Raw genomic sequence first — 23,392 nt, forward strand, 5'->3', positions numbered from 1 at the left:
GCCAAATGCTTAAAATAAAAAAAACCTTATTGATACCATACATCATAGATGGGTTGACAGATATCTTGAGAGTTTATCTTAGTTAGCATAAGAATGACTTATAAAGAAAAAGAACACAAGATTCAATCATCCTTACTACATTCAATAAAGATCTCCAGTGTCATATATGACCATAACTTAATCCTTTCATCTCCTAAGACTTAAAACACTTCAAAGTTATATCTCATTCCAAATCAAAATGTGTTTTCCACACATCAAGAGTGAAAAATGACCTATATTAAGTCTGTTAATTATTGACATGAAATACACCACTAAGAAAATTAAAACAATAAGGTGGTAGAGGAAAGAGAAGAGTAAGACTGAATTAAAACTTTGAATGAGCCCCCTTTTGTAAAGTTATACATACCTTAAATATATTAGAAAATTTAGATTCATAACTGCATCCACTGATTGTCAGATGGTTTTAGTAAGAAATAAGCAACACAAGGCAAGCTGAAGAGTCATCAGAACAATGCACTTCTGCTGGGCATCTCTACTATGTGTATGCAAATGTTTGCATGTGTCATCTGAGCAAGTGGAAGGTGTTACACCTTTCTGTTGGCTTTGACAAATAGTGAGAAAAGGGAGGAGAGCATGAACTTTCTTTTAGACATCTTTGTATTTATTGTTTAGAGGACCATGCATTTTTTTATAATCTGAAGTCAAAATGTTTAAAGGCTTCTCCTTTTTTCACAAATGAAATAATTAACTAAACAATCCCTTACCCTTCCTCCTCTTTCTAGCCCGTATTCATCCTGAAGATTTTGCCAACCATTCAGTATTATTCCTTCCCCAGTAAAATGAGACAATGTCATGCTTTCGCTGTAAGACTTTTCATTTGGTCAATGTCAGGCTCCTTAACAACACAATTTGCAAAGCTGCAGGTTCTTTAAATTGAGAAGTGGCCCTGGCTGTTTTAATATTTAACCCCAGCATTTATTACTAATCTATTTGCATGCATTGCATTTCTTATTGAAATAATTAAATTTAACTTGCATAATTATGCTTAATAAGGCATGGAGTTTTTGGTCAGTCAGGACTAATTCTACCAAGACACTCACTTGATTACCACTCATCTCTGTGAATAGAACATGTGTGCCAGGATAGAGTGGAGCCTTTCTCCCAAACCCCGTTGATTTTAAGAAAGTCTCCTACAACATTCTTGCTAATCTGGTCCCTCTGGGCTCTCAGCAATTGTTCAATACCCGTCCTAGCCTGTTCATTATATTACCGCTACCAGCACGTGTGTCTTTCTCCTTGTGTACATTGTGGAATTCCTCAATGGCAGATGATAGTTTCATTATTTTTGTATTTTAAGTGTTTGACATCATTCTTGATGCTTCTCTACTACTCCCCTCCCTTCCTTCCTTCATTCTGACCTTGTACTAGAAGCTGATTTTGAGAATAAGAAATAAAGTCTCATTTCTGAGAAATCTCAGAGTTGTATGTGTGGAGGGAAGTAAATAAGACTCCAGCATGGGCAATGAGTGTGCTTAATGTGTGATACTGCCCAGTAGAGACTCATACTGGGAGTTAGGTGGGGGGATTGCTTGTCAGGGATGCCTTCTGGAATAGGTGTTTGTGCTGAATCCTGCAAGTCAGGTCAGATTTAGCTGGTGGGGAAGATGGGAAAGGATTTTTCTCAAGTAGCAGGTACTATGACTGCATTTGATGGGGTGATTACAAGTATGTCAGGGAGTTAGAGATGCTAACAGACCATGAAAACATGCAATTCTTAAAATATCTGCTGTAGTCAAAGAAGTACTACTGATATGGATCGTCCTAAATGATGGAGCTAGAAAGGTGGGTTATTGCTGTAGTGTGAAACAGCTTTGATTGTCAAACTAAAAGGGTTAGATTTTGTCTCATTGACCATGGATCATGACTATCTAATAGGTTACAACTTCTCCCTGTTTTGAATAATTCTAACATTTTATTTTAATGCATTGATCAACAATAAAACCTGTAGAAAAAAGTCACCTAGTTCCCTACTTAGCCAAATTCATTGATACTTTTTAAATGACTGTGAAGACAATTGGGACTATACCAGCTTTGAAGTAATGAATAAACCAAGAAGAACAGATGATGTAGAATGAATAAAAGGAATCATAAGTGAGAATTGCTTTCAGATAAGTTGAGTTAAGGAAAAAACAAGAAACAATCATCTAAAACATGCGCTGGGCACTGTCTTAGCAGCTATGTATACAAAACTGAAACTTGATTCAGCACTTCCTTAATCAGATTACTAATCTCTTGATAACAATATACTACTTGCATTCTGATCTTTGCACTTTAAAGAAAGAGAATCCAATAGACTTTTATTTTGTAAGTTTTCGAGATATTGTTTTACATGCTAAATTTATATATATATATGCATCTATGTGTGTATTTGCTCTTTAGGTCAGTGTGAACCGATTACGCTGGAACTCTGTATGAATTTACCTTACAACTATACAAATTATCCCAATTACCTTGGCCACAGGAGTCAAAAGGAAGCATCTATCAGTTGGGAGTTTTCTCTTTTCCCTGCACTTGTTCAAACCAACTGTTACAAATACCTCATGTTTTTTGCTTGTACCATACTGGTCCCAAAGTGTGATGTGAATACAAGCCAACGCATCCCACCTTGCAGGTAAGATGAGTCCTTCAAACACCCTCATTTCACTGAGGGAGAACCAAGGGAATAAAGACATCTTTTGAGTTCAGACAAAACTCATTGCTAAGGGTCAATGTATTGAACAGATCACACATTTAAACAGTCAAGACATAGGAGTTATGAAATAAATCTTTCAGTAAGTTATTCATTACTGAATCAACACCAAACAAGAGAGGTATAAACGAACTTTGATAATAATGCATGTATTTTAATCCAAGAACATCACATATTTCATTTGGGTGGATCAAGAAGCATGAAAAATGTGAATTACCAAAAGAAGAGGTGCGCCTTTATCTTTCTGTGGCAACACTGATGCATTAAAGTGCTCCCTTCTAATAGTACTCAAAAGTTAGAGACATCACAAAGGTGTGATGGGAAGGAAACATAAGACCATCTCCCCAGGTTATGCAAGGCACTATGAGTCCCTTTCTGTGAAACATAGGCTAGCACTTCAAGAGTGCAGCTTGACTTAATGATAAGACAGATGCTCTCCGGGTTAAGAGAACCACTCTGGAATGTACCATCTGATTTCTGTAGGTACTGGGCAGCCTGACACAGATTCTTCAGTGTCTCTTAGACAAAGTTCTTTACCTGTAAAATCAGGAATTAGAATGATAGTGGGTTTGGTTTATTATGCGATAAAATAAATTTGAAAAAATGTAAAATGCTTCAAATTGACGAGAAGACCTGAATCAACAATGGTTTAGTGGCAGTTTGCCCATCTTCTGTGTCACGTGTATGGAGCTATAGTCAGAGAATAACTGACTACCAGGAGGTAGGGGATGTCTTGTCATCTTCAAGACTGTTTCCCATCAAGAGGTGGATATACAGATGAGCTTGTCTACGTGTGAGTGGTTTCCATATGTTGGGAACAACATTCATTCAGAGGAAAAGCAATAATATCAACATAGTGGACAGATAGGAAAACGATAAATTACACACCAAATTTCAAGGGGATGATAAAGCAGAGGAATCTATAGAGTTGGAACAGGAAGTAATAAAATTGTAAAGTCACTTAGGGAGCCAAGCAAATTATACAGAGTAAAGCTTAATGTTGGTTTGGCAAATTCTGAAAATTTCTGTTAAATGCCTTTTAAAGTATTGCAAAAGGAATCTACCAACTTTATGTTAAGAATTTATTCTTAAATCTTATTCCATTTTCACTAAGCAGGGTGAATGATATTACTTTCAATAGTACTTAACAAAATTTGTTTTTGACTTTCTTTTCACATTTGCATATTTGTTTTCTTTCAGGTTTCCCTAATGTAGTAATCTGTGGAACAAATTTATACCCATATATAATGTATAATTTCAGGGCTTAAGTTTCATGTTTTCAAATTGAAGAATAAGATTGTTTCTGAAGTGTCATTCAGTTAACATTTTGGAGTTCTATTAAGTTTACACATATCTTCCCTTTACAGTGGTGATCAACATGAAATTTACATCTTCACATTTGCTTATAAAGAAAAAATTACATTATGACAAGAATAATTTAACATGTAAAACAATATATAGTTGCTTTTGCCAAGTCTGTTTATTGATCTTAAAGTTTATTTTTTAAGTTTGGGTCTGAAAAATCTAACATTATCCAGACCTAAGTACTCTATCAACTTCTAAATGACCTTTTTGGGAAGGTCATGGCTGTCAGGGTTACTGTTTGTGATTGTGAACCACGCAGATCATGGTGAAGACAGTGGCTGGGCAGCAGTAGTCTCATATATTGTATTTTTTCCATGTTATAGAAAAAATAGGGTTAGGTATTAGATAGTCTTCCATATAAATTGTGTTTGTCTGGTTAATGTTAAAAAGCAATAGTAGCAAACTATATACTTTTAAAAATAAATTGTCGACAAAATTATTTAGTCCAACAGGAAGTTATTGAAAAATATTGAATTTCCATTTTTGCAAAACTAGTATGGGAATGTCATAGCTTTGTCTTTATCCCAGATTCCTAGACTAAACCAGCATCAGATTATTCACTTCCTTGTCTGGACTTTAATAAACAGAGTTTAACTTTCCCTATTTGATTGCTAAACTTTCTCTATGAGTTTCTGGCTGGACTGGAGAAAATTTTTCTGGAAGTCCTGTCCAATTCTATAGTGAGTCAAAGACACACATACACACACAGAGAAAGAGAGAGAGAGAGAGAACTCTGCTCAAATTAACTTCTAGTTTAACATCTGAAACTTTTAAAATAAAGTATTTAAAAGGAAATAAATTATCCTAGGATCTTACTTTGGTTAGGTTTACTTTTTTAAAAAATGATGTAGTTATTTCTTGATAATATACTGAAGAAAAACCCATGAATTATTTTTCCATAGAAAGTAAGGAAATCTGTGACATTGATACCTCAACAGAAAAATATTCTAGAGACAAATGAGATAGTATAGATGAATGTGCCCTGCTTAGTTTATCTTTTCTTTAAAGAAAAACTTACTAATCAACTTAAACACAATTCTTTCGAACTTAAGGGTTCGAAAGAAGACCCAAGTATTTCAACGTTGGTGGAAGCTAACAAATTTGTGGAGATAATTCTTTAGATAAGCCAGGTTGGCAGTCTCTTAGGTAAAGTGTCTAACAGGCTCACATGACTGTTCACAGGAGGGAGAGCCTTCTGAGGTCGAGAAGGTTGTTTAGATTTTCTGACCCTGATGGCAGTCCCCAAAATCATGTTGTGGACCTCCCTATTTGAAAAAAATCATTGGAGAATGTATTGGTTAGAGAGACAGAAGAATGAGAAAGGCAAACTGCAGGAAGGAAATCTGTCTCCCAGATATTGTTTAAGGGTACAAACTTGTACTTAGTGGACAAGTAGGCCCTAGAAACCTAAATGAATAGTAGAGCGAACATGGGCAACACTGTCAAATGATAATCATCCAGCTTTCTCAAGAGTCTAGATCTTAATTATTCCAAGAGCAAAAAAGAAATGATAATGGCATGACAGGTGTGTCAGTGCTAATCACATTGTGATCTGTAAGTGTATCAAATCTCCATGTTTTACACTTAAATGCACATAGTGTTATGAGGCCAAAAAACCAATAAAAACAATGCACTGAAGTTCCTTTTGGTGAGTGTTACTGAAATGTACTCCCTCTGTAAAGACCTTCTGTTGGCTACCCAGCACATCAATACATGTGTACCTGTTTATGCTGGTAACACACACAGACTCATGTCCATACAGCATTCAAACCTTCCCTACATTCCTGATGTAGGAATTAGAGGTTGCTATTATGCAACTAATGTTTTCTCTTTCTCTTTCTTGCTCCTTTAGAGTGCTGTGTGAACACTCCAAAGAGCACTGTGAGTCTGTTCTTGGGCTCGTAGGTCTACAGTGGCCTGAAGACACAAATTGTAATCAATTTCCAGAAGAAAACTCCGATAATCAAACCTGCCTAATGCCTAATGAAGATGTGGAAGGTTAATTTTTAAATTAATTACAGGGAGGTGTCTAACATGGCTCACTGTGTCAACTACCTTTACAGGTTTCTTTGTTGTTTTTTCTCTTTCATGACCAGTCAGGCTTCCTAGGTGAGTCAGTCTGTGTACTTGATGAAATCGAACAAACTGGTACTCATTTGTTAGTACCATTGCCTTCCTTTTAGAAATAGATTGCAGAGGTAAAATTTAAATTCCAGGAGTTTATTTTAATCACACTTAACTCACAGAGTCCATTATATTGTCCTGAAGGTTATGATGAACTGAACATCAAACCTTAATTCCTTCAAGTACAAAGCATTTGGAGCTCTTGCAACATGGAATCATCAGGTCGAGAAATAGAATCCTGGACTTGCCCACCAACTGGAAGATTTGTATGGGAAACAATTCTGAGAAGTTCAAGACAGTGGGCTAGTTCAGAGCCACAGGACATTCCAGTTCTGGCAATTGTCCAGTAGGTTGCCCACTTTGAAAGATAGGTGGTTGCTGGACAACAAAGACACTAAACAGCTGATGATGGAGAGCTGATGCCAAGAGAATGCCCAGAAGCAGGCAGAAGAGTCCCCAGTTAACTTTGGCTGTTTCAGCTTTGCAGAGAACCTACCTTATCTTTAGTAACAGCTCAACAACAGCCCACATGTAGATAAATTAGTTGGTAGTTCTGGGTTTTCTGTGTAATGACAATAACATGGCCCATGGTTTTTTCTTTTTATTTTGTTGAGGTAGTATTGGTTTCCAATACCCTGCACTAAATAGCTCATTGTTTTTAACAGAATGCTCACCTAGTCACTTCAAGTGTGGCTCAGGGCGGTGCATTTTGGCTTCCAGAAGATGTGATGGCCAGGCTGATTGTGACGATGACAGTGACGAAGACAACTGTGGTATGGGGCTTTCATTGAATGCATGTAATAACTCATGACTAGGATTGAATATGAATTGACTTCTTAAATTATCAAACAATCAGGCATGATTCATTATATGATTTTCCTGTTAATTCTATGGATTTTCCCTAAATTATCCCTTTGTTAAAGAAGCACTTTGTGAATATAAGGGAACTTTTATTATCAGAGGCTATAAGAAAGTTGACATCTGTTTCACAGTCAGAATAATAGTGTGTTTGCACATGATTTTGTTAAATAGACATCTCGATATACAAAGACAGCATTCAATCTTCAACATTCAAATTTAATTGGGATTCATTTTCATGCCCTCTCTGATTTTGTCTCTGTTGGCAAAGGATAAAACCTTTCCTGATGTTTCTGTCTTTGAACTCCAAAATCACCCATGGAAAGGCCAGCTATGCCAATGGTAATTTAAATGAAGCTAGTCCCCATTTTATTTCCCTTTGTACTTATAACCTCAGAATGTGTCAGGGAAAAGAGGATAAGTAATATGCTTTACTAAATATTATTTTAGACTAAAGCAAAATGATTGAAGGGCTATCTAAAGAAGAGTTTGGTTATGATTATTTAATTTCTTCTGCTTTAAAAAAATTGATACTTTGCCATTGAAAACACGTAAGGCAATATATCTTTTGAAATCATTGTATTCATTTGACCTTTGAGATATGAAATATTGCTTTGCTCCCCAAAATGAATTTTCCATAGTAGATATTGCCCTTCTAGTCTAGACAAAATGTCACAAGCAATCATCTGAAATCCTATCAGCTGATATAAATATGGACAAGTGTGTCTTCTGGAAAATTTGAGCTGTCAGAATGACCAGGGGTAATTTTGTTACCAGAAACAAAATTTTGAACACAGAGTGTTTTGAGAAGCTAGTGTTGTATGCTTGTTTGTCTCTACATGAAGAAATAAATCAAAACTCATTAAATAACTTTTATATAAATGATTTATTGAGAATTTATTAGATTTTTTTTTTTTACTAAACCATGTCTTTGATGGGTGATAGTAATTTGAGGTATAATTAAAACAGATGATCTCAGATGATTCAAAGACGTTATATGATACTCTGTTAGAGCAGTTAGTCCTAAATTTGTAAAAGGGGGTTAAATATTTCCAAAATATAAGCGCTTGGTTTACAAAGAGCATTACCAAGATTAAGTGCCTGAATATATTCTGCAAAAAAATAGAGGAAATCCAAAGCACTGTGGGGTTTATATGACCTTAAAATATCAGATTTCTAGGTAAGTGATGAGTGTCATCACACAATTCATGCCATATTTGAACAATTGAATAAATTTTCTAATCCCTGTCAAACTCTGAAGATATGATAGCATCATTGAGAGCTCTAGCTAAGGAGAGTTAAAAGTGAGTAAGCAATTAACACATTTGGAGTTACATGAATTAGCCAATGGTATTAAGTTATTAAGTCATTAAGTTTTCCAAAATGACTGATAGTAGTCAGTTTACATACACTCCCCCTTTAGGAATATACACATATTTGAATGGGAATGGCGTTGGAGGACATGCACTTAAAATCAAATTAGGAAGGCTCAATGGAGGTCTTCAGGGAACCATCCAGTTCCCACTTTGCCTACTTCCTCAATTTGTCTGGGTTTCCATGGGCACCTATGGGCATATTATTTAGTGATGCAACCCAAGCTCCAGCAAAGCTGGGTTCCACAACATACTTCTTGTTTTTCTGATTTATTCTATTGTAGAGCTGAAGGCACTTAAATGCTTGAGCTTTACTGAATAATGTGGCAATTAATTATTCACTCTGCTAATCTGTTGCTCCTCCAGAACTTCTAACAACAGTATTTGGCTTTCCCCTCAAAACAACACTTATTTAATTTAGTTATGAAATAATTAATGTGTTTATTATTTACTTGGGGTTACTTTGGTACATCTGCAGCAGGAAGCAGGGGAGCCAAGGCCCATCATTTGCAAACACATTTTAAAAAAATCTATGTAGACTTTAATGACAAGCAGTGTTTTCCTGAGGTGTTGCTCTGGGGGCAAACTTATTTATTGAATTTATTCAAAATTTTGAAGTTGTTTTGATTGCTTATTATTAATGCAGACAACAAGTGAACATATTGTCAGTATTTGAAATGTTTTTAGCAAGTATTTGGAATAAATATGCAAATCTGAAAATATCATTCCAGAATTGCTTCATGGGAAGGGAAGCCTAAGTGATGGGCATGATTTACAGGGTCAACAAGAAGCACTGCATTGTCTGAAAGGGAGGGGCTTTGTCATTCATTGAGTATATGCTATAGAGATGGAGCTAGCTGTCAAATTAATAACTTGATGAAATGAGCTTATATTCAAGCCAACCTTTTCCAAGCACAGGTTGCTAAGCAATGGAGGATAAGCAATCAATACAAAGAAAGAAGCAAGGACAATTTTAAAAAAGGAAAATGAAGGAAACTGGCAATAGCCTTCCCACTGTAGAGTTGACAAGGGTTAGCTTTTCTAGATGTATGTCTACAATAGGAGTGGCTCCAGAAAGAACAAGAGGATTTCTGGGCTGTGATGTGAGCAGAAAGCCTTTCCACTAGGGCAGCTAAATTAGAATATAGCTAAAACAGTTTCTTTATAGCTACCACAAAAGTAAAAACCTCTATTACATGAATACCACCTTGCAATTACTGATTGATTGCCATTCTGATATAAAAGCATGTACACTAAGGAGAAAGATGAACACCAGTATAGATACCCTTGTGTTATTAATGTCTTATTAATGTCTTATTTATGATCAAATGGTTAAAAATTATTTCATCATTTAGCTTTGATCTTTTCTTGACCTTAACTAAAATAAAAAATGTAAAAATACCTGAACCTTTCCTTAAGGGCCAAACCTTTTCAGTCTATGTTCAAAGTCTTGGAGATTTTTGTGGGCCTTCAACTTGATTTCAAAAGTGTCCTAAAAGATATTTTTCTAACTGTTTGGACTCTTGAATAGATTTTGTATAACTTCTTGCAGAGAAGAAATGGCTCTCTTAACACTCCAAATAGCAATCTTCCTGCCTTGCCTTATGGAAGAGACTGAACCCTTGCTCTGTGACCAACAGAGTCCTTGTGTCCATAGATGGGCTTTTAAGATGAGAGTTCAGGGTCAGTTTCTGATCACTCAGTAGGGTGTAATTTTTCCATGTTAAGCGGGAGATGTTCTCCTTTCCTTTAGACATTTTGCTGCTTGGTTAACTTTTATCTTACATGGTCTCTGTGTAGACCTGTATTTGAACTTAAATCCTGATAAACACCTGGATGTTGTGTGACTTTTGGCCACTTAACTTCTTGGAATACTTATTCAGTCCTCATGAGCAGTCATCAATAACCTAGTGCTAGGAAATCTAGGGAGCGATCCCTTCAAAGGAGATCCTAAGGGTCTCCCCTGAGGGAAGGGACCTTGTCTGTGCCAGATCAGTGTCTATAACTGAAAGGAACAGGCTTTTCGTGTCAGGTCCAAAGCTTGTAGATGCCCCTACTTCCAGGATTACATCTAATCTGCTTGCAGATTAGAGCCTTTTCTATTTCTGCATCCTGTGCTTTTGCAGGATACTAAACCAGAACATATTGAAGAATATAACATGAGAAGGATTCCGCTCAAAAGGGGAGATTCAAGGCCCTCCCTGGTGGCTCAGCAGATTAAAGCACTGTAATAAAGCCACTTCCGCATGATCCCTACCCCGGAGGTGATCCACATGGCATGGCAGACCTCTCCTGACCCACCCACTGCTCCCCTCATCAGTGTACTTCATCAGTCAACCTGTTCTGCTCCCCACTCTGTCTCTGGTGACTCCTCTTACCATTCCTGCACCTCTCTGGCCTGTATCCCAGTTCTGTATGCACACAAAAAATAAATAATTAAAAAAGGGAGGGAGGAACTCGGCATCAGAAGACTGCTGAGACTTTCTAGTCAAAGAGGAGAATCCAGACTTGTGCTAGGACAGACCCTCCATGACTATTCTTTGAGATGGGGGCTCCATTACCTGGGTCAGTACTTGAAAGGACAGTCACACCTGCTGGACCTGAACTTCACCCTGAAGCTCCTGTGACCTGTCACTTTTTTTGGGCAGACACTGGTCCAAACCATCCCAACCTCTGCCAGCTCCAGGATCCAGAATTTATTGGCCACTTTCCTGTTGTGACCAATTCCTTCCTGAAGATATATATTATTTCATGCAGCTCAAATTAGTAATGAGCTTACTCTATATTTGCTTAATCAAGATATTCTTACAGTAAGTACAAGTAGGACCTGCTTACAGAGTTTTGCTGTCTTTACCTGTAATGATAACATCTAAGAACTGAGGTGCCCCAGGTTGGGAAACCTGACTAACAATGTAAGGTAAATGGAAGTGATCAGGTTTCTACTGCCCTCCCACCATTAGTATCATGATGGACACCTGTGGTCTTACACATGAGCCTGGTGGTGGCTCCTGGAGTTTGGTGTGGGCGTGTATGAGAGGGCACAGCTGAGCCCAGAGCATTCATAAGGGTGGTGGCAGTGCAGAAAAGAACAGAGCAGAGACAAGTGTGGCAGTAGAGGATGCTAGGTGGCAGAGGGCCATGCTGCAGAGAGCAGTAGAGATCAGGGATGAGACCATCAGAGAAAGCCTGAGAGCCCAGAAAAAGTAAAGATTCTCCTGGGGCTAGGAGGCCAGTCAGCCTCCTGACCCTCAGGCCTCCCTGTCTGCCCTGTGCCTCACTACAAGTCATGTAGAAAAATCATTAAAAGCCTGAAAAAGCCACTGAGGGCTTTAGGACTCTCCTTTACCCATCTGCCCTGATCATAGAAAATCTGCTCTGTGCCCCGCTGGTGCTACAAACAGGAAAACCTCTTTACAGGGGTTTTGGAAAATGAGACTAGAGTAATTGAAGAACCCAGAGACTGTTTCCCGCATTTAAGGGTGCCCAATGGCACCTCCAACTCCTTTTACCAGAAAGCATGGCAGGAAAGAGGGGCGCTACCTTCCCCCAAGCCAACCCAGTCCTCGAGGCAGCTAGTATGCTTGAGACTGAAGGGCTTTCTTTCAACCAGGGGCTTTTAGTGGTCAGATCTGGAAAATTCTGGGGAAACTGGGATAAATTGGTCCCATTAGCAACACTGTGGTTTCAGTGAGTAGGCATTGTTTTTATCGCTGTGCTGGGTGGCTGTTCTGACACCACTGATTATTTGGTTTCATAACCTATAGCTGCTTTAAATGTCCCATTCCACGATACCTGTTTTTAATGTTTATGGACTCATTCCCTTTTCCTTTTAGTGTGTGCATTTAAACAGAATAACCCCCAAAATGTCCCTTTAAAGAAAGCGTGATTTCTTTACAAAATGATAATTCTGTCTTCATAAGACTAATATCTTAACCTTTTCATCCCTTTTTTATGCTCACTGTAATTCCACAAAGGAGGTATCAGACCATGCAAACTTCTGTTAGGAAATAGAAGATACAGAAGAATAAATAAAGCTTGCAGTATGCTCATAAGTCTTTAATTTTTTAACTGAGGTAACAATTGGTTTTCAACACTGTAAATGAGTCAGGGGAATATGTTCACTTCTCAGATGCATGTCTCCACACTATACCCACCCCCCAAAGCACCCACAGTTCCTTAACAAAGGCCATTAACTTCCTCCCAGCTTTGTTCCCATCCTCACTGCCCTTCCTCTTCTGGCCTCTTTTCTGAGTAATATTTCCTGGGTTCTCATTTAATCTTTAAAGCAAGTCCAGGTAGCAGGCATTACTGTTACTATTTTGCAGATATGGAAATTGAGGTTCAGAGAAGTTATGTAACTTAGCCAAGGTCACACAGCGAATGAGATTGAAGCTGTGATTCAACCCAGGTGTCTGACTTGAAGCTGTGCCTCATGCAGACTGCGCAGGCTCAAGTCCCAGTAGTCTGTGAGAGGATTTGCCACTGGAGCCCAACTAGATCAGTCTCTGTCAGACTGTGCTTTGAAATAACTTTTTTTTTTAAAAGATTTATTTATTCATACAGAACTGGGGTACAGGCCAGAGATGTGGAGGGTGAGAGGATTCACCAGGGACAGAGTGGGGAGCAGAACAGGCAGGTCGAGGAAGTATACTGCTGAGGGGAGCAGTGGGCAGGTCAGGAGAGGACTTCCTCGCCATGTGGATCTCCTCCGGGGCAGGCAGGGATCGAACTCATGCAGAAGTGGCTTAAGCTTCTGAGTGCAGTGCTTTAATCCGCTGTGCCACCAGGGAGGGCCCTGAAATAACTTTTGTCTTTAAATATCTGTTTCTCACTTATAAAATGGGGGTCATAATACTGGCATTGTGTAGAAACTAAGTATAAGTATAGAACCTAATATCTTGAATGTCACTATACATGGATGATGCTACCATTGTTACCGTGATTGCTGTTAGGGAGGATGCAGGCCTTATGTCCCAGAACTGCTTTTTTGGCCTTTAATTTGATCACTGCACATGCCCAAGTTCTCCACACTCCTGGGAAGGGTCACATGCAGCCAGGAACACTCACGCTGTTGTCACTCATCATCTGTGAGCAAGTGGTGTGGTTGGTGACATGAGAAGTGACTCAGAGCGGGGAGGAGACCAATTTCTTGATTTCCATTCTTTGTGGTCAAATGAGCAGATGGTACGATTTGGCAGGGGCTGAACAGTGGAGGGCAGACTTCTAGCACCTTCTCATAGCTCCAGAGGTTCCAGGAACTGTTATTGCCAGAAAATCCCACATGATGTTCATGTCCTCCGTTAGCTGAAAACTCCAAATCATATGTGCATGAATTCCTAGAATACTGTGCTTGGGCCCTCGGCCACTGCAGACATCAGCTAGTGAAGGACTCTCACTATTTACTACATTTTGAATAGTGGACTACCCTAAATCCAACTTAGGTAGGTGTAATAAAAAGTTCTCTCTTGGTGATTTCTTTTGATAACTGTTTTCAGTGAGAATTTTGAAAAAAGCTGATATTTTTCTTATAGTGTTTTATAAGAACCTGAGCTAATCAACAAAATTTCTCTGAATTATTTGTACTAGGTCAGAGGAGAAGTAGCATTTGAAACAGAACTGCTTTGCATTCCACTCACCTTAAACTAAATTATCTATTCCTGGGACTTAGGGACTTTTTCTTCCTTACATGAAACGAACTTCCATTTAAATACACACATGCCTAGTGGTAGATGCTTCTGTAGGCCAGGAAGAGACATTAAAAACTGACCACAGGTGGTCTCTTCCTTCACTCTTCTCATTGGCTGATACAGACTGTAGACCCATCTGGAGTGGCGGGAACTCATTAGACTCTGGGCATGTTTAGCAGAGTTGAAGTGGCCTGTGCTTGATTCAAACGGCTCTTACTAAGTTCATTGAAAGTACTTGCTGTTTTGTAGGCAAATTACAGTTTGTGCTACTTTGCAAACTATCTACATTTTTCATATTAAAGTTTGTATCTTTAGCTCTCTGACTACGTTACAAAAGAAATAGCTTTTATATGTGGCTCGTAGGCTAATTTTGTAGGTTTTTGGCATAGGAGGGGCCTCTTGGTAAACACACAAATGGCTTTTCCATTTGCTGACTGGTAATACATTTTAAGATGATAAGCATTTACATTTCCAGGTTTTGACATATTTGCTTAAAGTGTAACTTATCATTTTATAGATGAGTTGTATGTGTTAGCAATTGGCTCAGAAAGCCAAAGGAACCGCCAAACCTCAATGCTGTTTCATCCCCCCAAAGCCTGCATTGCTCTCATGCCACTTTTTAATCTTCTCTTAGGATAGCTGTCCTATTTATATTGCAGTATGGAGATAACTGAGTATTTCTACTTTGAAAATTATATTTTATGGGATGCATGAGTCAAATCTCTTGAAGAAAAAATAAATCATTCCTTTATGTTGTAATTTTCCTACATTGCTTGATCTAACTTATCCTAATTTTCATGTCCACATCTATTGTAAATAACCTTTTCTTCTGTCTCCAGGCTGCAAAGAGAGAGATCTTTGGGAATGTCCATCTAATAAACAGTGCCTGAAGCATACACTCATCTGTGATGGAGTCCCAGACTGCCCAGATGACTTGGATGAAAAAAACTGCTGTGAGTGTTTGCATGAATTGGTTATGAGGCCGTTACTATTTTAAGCATTTAGTCATGTCTTATTTTAAACACATGAAATACGTATCAAAAGTTATTTATATGTTTAGACCTTTTGACCAAAACTCCACTTGTAAAAATGTATGCCAAGAAGATAATAAAATTTGTGTAAAATATATGTACAATATTATTATTCTAGCATGATTTATTACATGAGTACTTTGGGAAAAATTTAAACAACCCAATTATCCCAAACTAAGGGCTATAAAACACAGCCATAAAATGAACTAATCTGCAGACATTAAAAATCAAATTAGAAGAATAATTTCTCTTGGGTTCATTCCATATCATCAGTGATTAAACAAATATAAAATATTTTGTGTGTCATTGCCCTGAGTTTTGAAAGTATGTATAGTTACAAACAGGAAAAGATTAGAAATTCATAATAAAAAATTTGGAACTGTCCTCCCTGGGTGGTGGGATTATTATGTTTTTATGCTTTTATATTTTTTCTGTTTTTCCTAAATGAATGACCAATGGTTTTAGAATCAGAAAAAATACCTTTCTCTCTCTCACTCTCCCTTACTTTCTCTTCTCATCTCTAAGATATTTTACCTACTAGTAATGGGAGCCCACTTCAACCTCATGTGAACAATGAAGGCTCCATCTTTTGTTATTGTCTGTCTATGGCACATATGACTTATCATGGAAAAAGTCAAGTGTAGGAGGGATTCTTGAGTTCCGCACCTCCCCTGTGCTCCCCTTACTTGGGTTTGACTTGAGGCTGGTTCCTGCTGTGGCGGAGGTAGCCACCAAGAACACCCAGGATATCGTGTTTTGTTGGATCTTACCCTGTGAGAAGGAGTGAGAAGCTTGCCCTCTTCTCTGGAGTCTCGATTAGGGATTCACTCAGATGACTAACTTTAAGCAGAGGTCCAGCTTTAGTCAGCTTTGGATGGATTAGAAAAACACCACCTAGACAGCTGAATAGTAAAGAGAAGGACCCCTTGAGAAGAGCCAATTAGGAAAAGATTCCATTTCCCCTCAAGGTCACCCTGTCCTAGGCTGGGGCATATGTCCTTTTGTAAGGTTTGGACAGAAACTGTCTTTGCGAAGCCCATCCACAAAATCATATTTTGATCTTGGATGGCATATTTACTCCTGAGCTGGTAATAACACTTAGAAAATAAATCTTGGTAGTCAGAATAATGCCATATCCCACTTAAACTAAAAAGGATCTTTCTCTGGATCTGAACATGAACAGGGCACAGTGAGCAAAATAAGGTTCCTGAAAGAGGGGGGAAGAAAGGAAACAGTTGCCAGGATATCCACCAAGGAGTTTTGCTATGATTTTTTTCAAACCTAAGAGAGATTTAGTATGTCTCAGAGAGCCACTTAATGTAGGCGATTGAGAAAAAAACCACCACCTTTTCCGTCACGTAGGCAGAGCTTGTTTCCATGCTAGTGTGACTGTGGTCTGCTCACTCTATGTTCAGCTCACGCCACACTTATTTTCCCCTCTAATCTCTGGCATTTCTGATGCTCTGGGCACTCCTTCCTCAATCCTTTTATTAGATGTTGACTTGAAAGTCTAGTCACTTACAGACCCCAGTCTCTCTTAAACGCTTTGATCTGTAGGGATTGACATCTGTGAAGCGGCATTTCACCAACTCAGTAAATCTGCCTAGCATCCTGGTTTGTAGGCCCCTTGACCACGTCTTTTTCCTGCCACGCTCCTACTGGCCAATGATAAGTGTGTGTGACTGGTAATCATATTTGCTTCTAAAATGTTTCTACCATCCCCTTTCTTGTTCCCCCTGCCAGCTTTTTGCCGGGATGATGAAATAGAATGTGCGAACCACGAGTGTGTGTCACGGGATCAGTGGTGTGACGGCCACGCCAACTGCTTGGACAGTTCAGATGAGTGGGACTGTGGTGAGCGCCTGTTTCTGCCCTCTGTTTCTCCCTCTGGCACCTGTGTGCTAGATGAGACGAACTTTTGCTAACCAAGTTCGTCTATTTTGCTTTATTATTGTAAAAGCTAATGGTGGTGATTCAGGTGTTATTTTCAACTCTTAGAACATCCCCACCAAGTTACTACTGTATTTGAAATGTCCTTTATATGTGATTTTGGATTGTGGTGGCTGTATAACTGCTAATGTAGATTTGTTAAACCTTTTATTATCACCCACCTTCAACAATTATCACTAGTCCGCCTTTCCTGTATCACTGACTCCTGGGATAGGATATGAAAGTGATCCTTCTATCTTCCCTGTTCTTGTGCTCCAGATCCAAATGGGACATGTAACTGTCTCCTCCCTTACAAGGACAGGACAGGACTGAGTCCTGCCAGCCATTCACTTAGCGGACCTAGCAGCTTCTTCTACCAGTAGCTCCGTGTGGCAGTTTGCAATCTTGCATTTGATTCACAATGTCATCTTACATTCATCATTCTTTCCACTTCCTCTGCATTTATTTCTTTCCTTTGTCTCACTTGGCCAAACCATGATTATCACATGTGTTGCAACTAAGTGCATGTTTCGCAAATGATCTGTGGCTTGTTAAATACAAAGGATGTTCTCTTATAAGATAGGAATCCAAGTGTATGTTCCGAATTCATCTAAATTAATATCACCATCAACACTTGTGCTCTCCTATGCTTTCTTGAGAAGATATGCATGTGATTTACAGCACGTCATACAACAGACACAGTCTGCACCCTGTCTCTCGGGACCTTCTAACTTGTAAACAGCCTGCCTGTTTCACTAGAGCCTATGTTTCTTTAAAGGAGAGAACATTTCTAAGTCATGTTTCTTGGTCCTTCACCCCTCTGAGAGCAGTGATTCACCCAGAGTAGGCACCCACCAAGTAGTTAGCTAAAATAAATGGAAATGAATGTATGCAAGGGAAGCAAAGTCCTAGAATGTTATCATTTGGTTTCATGGGGGAAATGTTTTAAATTAAGGTTCCCCCCCCCCTTTTTTTTTTCCTCAGTGACCCTCTCTAAAGATGTGAACTCCTCTTCATTCCTGACCGCTCACAGATCTGCCAGGGAATACCACGTGTGTGCAGATGGCTGGCAGGAGACATTGAGTCAGCTGGCCTGCAAGCAGATGGGTTTAGGGTAAGGTCAGTAGTATGTAGCATTGATGAATCTCAGAGGGCTTCATGGAATGTCGCAATAATATCTTCCTCATGGATGCAGAGTGAGGGAAGGCTCTCACACAGAGCCCTCAGAGGTACAGGAAATGAATCAGGTGAGAGGACCATGTTTAATTACAGGCACCTGCTCTGAAGAGTGTGGGTTGAAAATGTACTTTGATGAAGCCACTAAAAAGTAAATGTAGCTATTACATTTTAAGTACTTCTGAAATGAGCTGCTTTCATTATTTATAAAGGCATTATGATGGTTTCCTCTGAGAAACCTGGATGGGAAAACCTTGTGATTTCTCCCCCAAGAGGTTATTGAAAATTCCTTTTTAAGCAACAAAAAATTTTTAAGAAGCAACTTGGAGTTGCTGGTATTTCAATTCACACTAAGTCATGCAGGAAATGTAAATCAGGAAATAGTTCACCTTTTTTGTTCTTAGTAGAATGAAAGGCATTCTAGTTTTTATAAAAATGCACTGAAATAGATACTTGGAAAGTTGGATACTTATATTTGTGGGGTTTTCTTTTTCATTTCTAATGGGTATAGAAAGTAATTAAGGGTCTTAGAATATAGATTTGTGAGTGCATGTTTGTATTTATATATGCACATACTTATTTCTTTTATCTTTTATGTATGTAAAATTTGGGGGCCTGTAGATGTGAGAGAAATAAGAGATAAGAAATTATAAACTAGAGAATAAACATTTGACTAAATGGCATTTCCCAGGATTCCTTTGAGTAAACTTGGACCAATCTTGCAGTAATGAGCCATACAACTGTGCTCTAGCACCTGCCAGCTCATTTTCGTTATCCCAATTTTAAGAATTTTGTAAATCCCAGCATGTTAAGTTCATTTTCCCCATGTAAAAACCCACATTTTTGGAGGATTAAGTAGCTGATGCAATATATAATAAAATAACTTCACACTTTGGAAAAATTATATTAACCAAGATCCATTAAATTTTGTTTCATTTTCATAGCTTCCTTATTGTGTTTGAGGAAATGGGATATGATTGTGATCAGAGATAATTGAAAAAATTTTTGAATGTGAGTTATTTTCTTTTCACCAAGCCACATGGTTATTTCTTAATTTGAGAGTTTGACTACATAATGACCTATAACTCCATTGATAGTTCTGAGGGGAAGGTATAACTATTAAGACATTATAACCAGAAAGGTTCTTTGACACACTATCCTATTGCATTGAAATAGAAGGGATCTTGTTTTATTTTACTTTATATCACTTTTTTTCATATTGGATTAAAATTTTTTATGACATAATTAAATATCCATAGCATAAAATTCACCACTTTAACCATTTTAAAGTATGTAATTCAGTGCCATTCAGTATACTGACAATGTTGTAGACCCTTCACCATAATCTGGCTTCTTTCATATAGCAAATGTTTTCATGCATCATGTATCAGTACTTCATTCCTGTTTATGACTAAATAATTTTCCATCCCAAGGATATACCAGACCTTAAAATCTTTTGTCCATTCATTTGGAGGTAGGCATGGTAAAATATAGTCCATTGTTGAGGTGAGAAAACTTACTTGTGATGCCTATAGAGTATTGTAGACTAATATTACTTCAACAGAATAAAACTATTCATTAATTGATAGATATTTTGATGGTTTCCATCTTTGGATATTGTTTACACATTGGACATTTAAGAAATCTCTTTATTTCCTTAACATAGTAGGAAAATGTCATTTCAATAACTTAGATAGTTTACATATTTGAAATTTAAATATTCATTTTGAATTTAAATGAATGTTTAAATTTTCAAATGATAACTTTTTATAGATGGGCTAGGAAAATCTGAGAGAACAGGATGATTGAAAGACCATCACTATTTTTTAAAAAAAGATTTATTTGGGCCCTCCCTGGTGGCGCAGTGGGTTAAAGCACAGCACTAAGAAGCTTAAGCCACTTCCACATGAGTTCAATTCCCGCCTGCCCCGGAGGAGATCCACATGGCGTGGCAGACCTCTCCTGACCTGCCTGCTGCTCCCCTCAGCAGTGTACTTTGTCAATCTTCCTGTTCTGCTCCCCGCTCTGTCTCTGGTGAATCCTCTCACCCTCCGCATCTCTGGCCTGTACCCAAGTTCTGTATGAATAAATAAAATCTTTAAAAAAAAGAACTGGGGTACAGGCCAGAGTTATGAGGGATGAGAGGATTCACCAGAGACAGAGTAGGAAGCAGAACAGGCAGACTGACAAAGTACACAGCTGAGGGGAGCAGCAGGCAGGTCAGGAGAGGTCTGCCACTCCATGTGGGTTACCCCCCTGGCTGGGAATCACTTTTTAGTACTGTGTTTTAATCCATTGTGCCACCAGAGAGGGCTGTTGTTTGACTGACTTAATGAGCAAGTAGTGATAAGTTCTCCAAGAAAGTAAGTTAAAAAATGATAACCTCACTTAGTATTTTGTAGTTTTTGATAATCTTCAGTTTATTCTTTATTGGTGTGGCTCAGAAATTGGTAGAATTCTGGAGAGCCAGGCTGAGGAGAAATGCAGACAGTAGGCAAGAGGAGTCCAAATTGCTATTGTAGAATGGGCAGTTTAGTAGACTCCCTGCTTACCCCACTGTGTGGAGACTAGCTGCCACGCTACCACAATTCACAATGCTACCACCGATGCATCAAATAAATTACAATAGCCCTGAGCCTTCAAGTCATTTCCTCCAAGTATAACATTTCCAAGTGGAGGGTCTGTCTGGACATGAGTAGATGGTTGGCGTACACTCCATTGCCAGAAAGAGGACATAAGGAAAATCTACCTTCCATTGGCTTCTGGAACATAGTATCTACTTTACTGACCTGTCTTTATACCTTCAACATACTCTGCATCAGAAACTTGTTGAAAAAGCAACCTCATCTCATTCTACTCAGTATCCCTTCCATTATTTCTGAGTATCTGCTTATGGGTCCTGTGCTAGAGTAGACATTTTGTGGAGGAAACCAAGGTGAAAAGCATCATCAAAGAGCTAGTACTGGGGAAGACATGAGTAAACAACCAGAACTTAAGGTTAGGAAACAATTTCAGATGTGTTGTCATTTGAGAATGCTTCATTTATAGCATTGTGTATATCATTCCTAATAAAACTATGTAAGAAAAAAATTTCAACTCTATTATTTTGATATTGTAATATAAACTTATTAGACATTCACTTATTCATTCAGTAAACATAGCTAGAGAAAAACCCTGTTGGACAGTGTCCACATGTCATATATTCTGAAAAGGTCATTCATCTACTTGAGAATGTTCATTTTAAAGGTGGTTTGTCAAAAAGGTAGATCTATATCAAATTATATGTTTTACATGGATTCTAATTAAATGCTTTAATGATAGAGGCAATTGGCCAAAAATATCTACACTTAAAAATAGTCAGATCTAAATAACACCTTCCATATCTAGTGCAAATGTTAGGCTCTTGACTAATATATGTCCAAACAAGAAGATTCAGAGATATTTCTTGAATTTGAAAGACCTTTTACCCACATCTGGATGTAGCTCCAGTGTTCACCTTAGATTGGAAGTCTGATGACTATTTGATTAGACAAGAATATAAATCAGGCCCCTAAATTTTCATGACAGTATATTGATTCTGCTACCTGCATGTCCAATATCAAAAACATATGGACATTTATTTAGTCAACAATACAAATCAGGATTTAGACTGCCCTCTAATACATGCCAAATGCTCAGTTGAGACATCTGGTATATGAGGAAGTTGGTTTAAGGGAATCTGACTTTCTCGGTCTCTTGACTCCACAAGCATTATTGCTACATAAATTTATATCATCTGGAAACACATTGTACAATTTTGGCAAAAATTTCCTTATGAAGTTGCAATTTATTTTATTCACTTATCTTTTAGAGTTGATGAAAAGAAGAAATATCCTTTCAAGGAATGTTTCTGTGTCTTGGGTAAAACCACAAAGACAGTACCTATTATATTATCTAATAGTTCACAATGTAAGGATTTATATTGTAATTTTCCCCTAATGTATATTCCCAGTAAAAATTTCCTAGCTTCAAATTTCATTTGCTATATAGGAACTATATGATCTGGAAGGTTTCCTTATTGGTTAACTTCCATGAATCTCAAAGTTGGATTCAGTTCTGGACAGTAGAACACCTACCCCAGTTTGCTTGTCCTGTGCATGTAAACCTTTAAGTCATTAAAAAAAATTTAATGTGCCATTAAATTCACTTTTTACATTTTCATAAATTTTACTCTTTAAAGGTATACAAATAATTGTTTTAAGTCAACTCACAAACTTGTATTAACTATTACTACTCTCTAATTCCAGAACATTTTCATCTGAAAATAAACCATGCCTATTACAGTCATTCCCCATTTTTTTTCTTTCCTCACCCCTGAAACACTAATTTACTCTATGGATTAGACTATTATATACATTTCATACAACATGTACCTTTTTGGTCTGACTTCTTTCACTCAGCATAATGTTTTCAAAGCTGTAGAATGTATTAGTGTTTCATTCCTGTTTATGACTGGATAATATCCTGTTGTGTAGATATAACCATCTTTTGATTATTTATTCAGTAATTGATTGATATTTAGGTTGTTTCCACTTCTTTGACTTATGAATAACTCTGATATGAACAAAGCAAATCTACCAGGTTTTTGTTTTTTACTTCATTCTGCTTTATTAAACCTACTTATGTGGTCATTGTTCTCTTAAGCATTTGTCAGAGTATGGCTTTAAAGGGACTTGTTTTTAGATAGACTATTTTATAGATTAACATTTGTGTTAACAGAAAAACTGTAAAATGTACCCCCAAACTGATGAGTGAATCAAGACAATGTGGTATATATACACAATGGAATACTACTCAGCAATCAAAAGTATAAGCTATGTCATTTACAGCAACATAAATCAAAACTATAAACATAAATAATACTATAAACCATAAATCAAAACTATAAACTGTGTCATTTACAGCAACATAAATGGAGATGGAAGGAATTGTGCTAAGAGCAGTAAAAGTAAAAGATAATACTAGATGGTCACTTATAGGTGGAATTCAGGAAAAAATCAAACAAAGGGTCAGACAAAGACAAAATTTAAAAACAACTTTTGGAAGCTGAATATAAATCTG

The 23,392-nt window shown here is 37.7% G+C and overlaps 1 protein-coding gene across 1 annotated transcript in view; it reads left to right on the forward strand.

Annotated features, from left to right (window-relative positions):
* CORIN (corin, serine peptidase) overlaps positions 1–23,392 on the forward strand; it is a 126,681-nt gene that overhangs the window by 80,959 nt on the left and 22,330 nt on the right. The window contains exons 10-15 of the mRNA XM_004681309.2: positions 2,440–2,671; positions 5,967–6,112; positions 6,904–7,011; positions 14,996–15,109; positions 16,931–17,041; positions 18,101–18,230. Coding sequence (XP_004681366.1) covers positions 2,440–2,671; positions 5,967–6,112; positions 6,904–7,011; positions 14,996–15,109; positions 16,931–17,041; positions 18,101–18,230 — 841 coding nt within the window. The remainder of the gene's footprint in view (positions 1–2,439; positions 2,672–5,966; positions 6,113–6,903; positions 7,012–14,995; positions 15,110–16,930; positions 17,042–18,100; positions 18,231–23,392) is intronic.

The sequence above is a fragment of the Condylura cristata genome, unplaced genomic scaffold, assembly GCF_000260355.1.
Source record: "Condylura cristata isolate star-nosed mole 26May11 unplaced genomic scaffold, ConCri1.0 scaffold00012, whole genome shotgun sequence".
Classification (NCBI taxonomy): domain Eukaryota; kingdom Metazoa; phylum Chordata; class Mammalia; order Eulipotyphla; family Talpidae; genus Condylura; species Condylura cristata.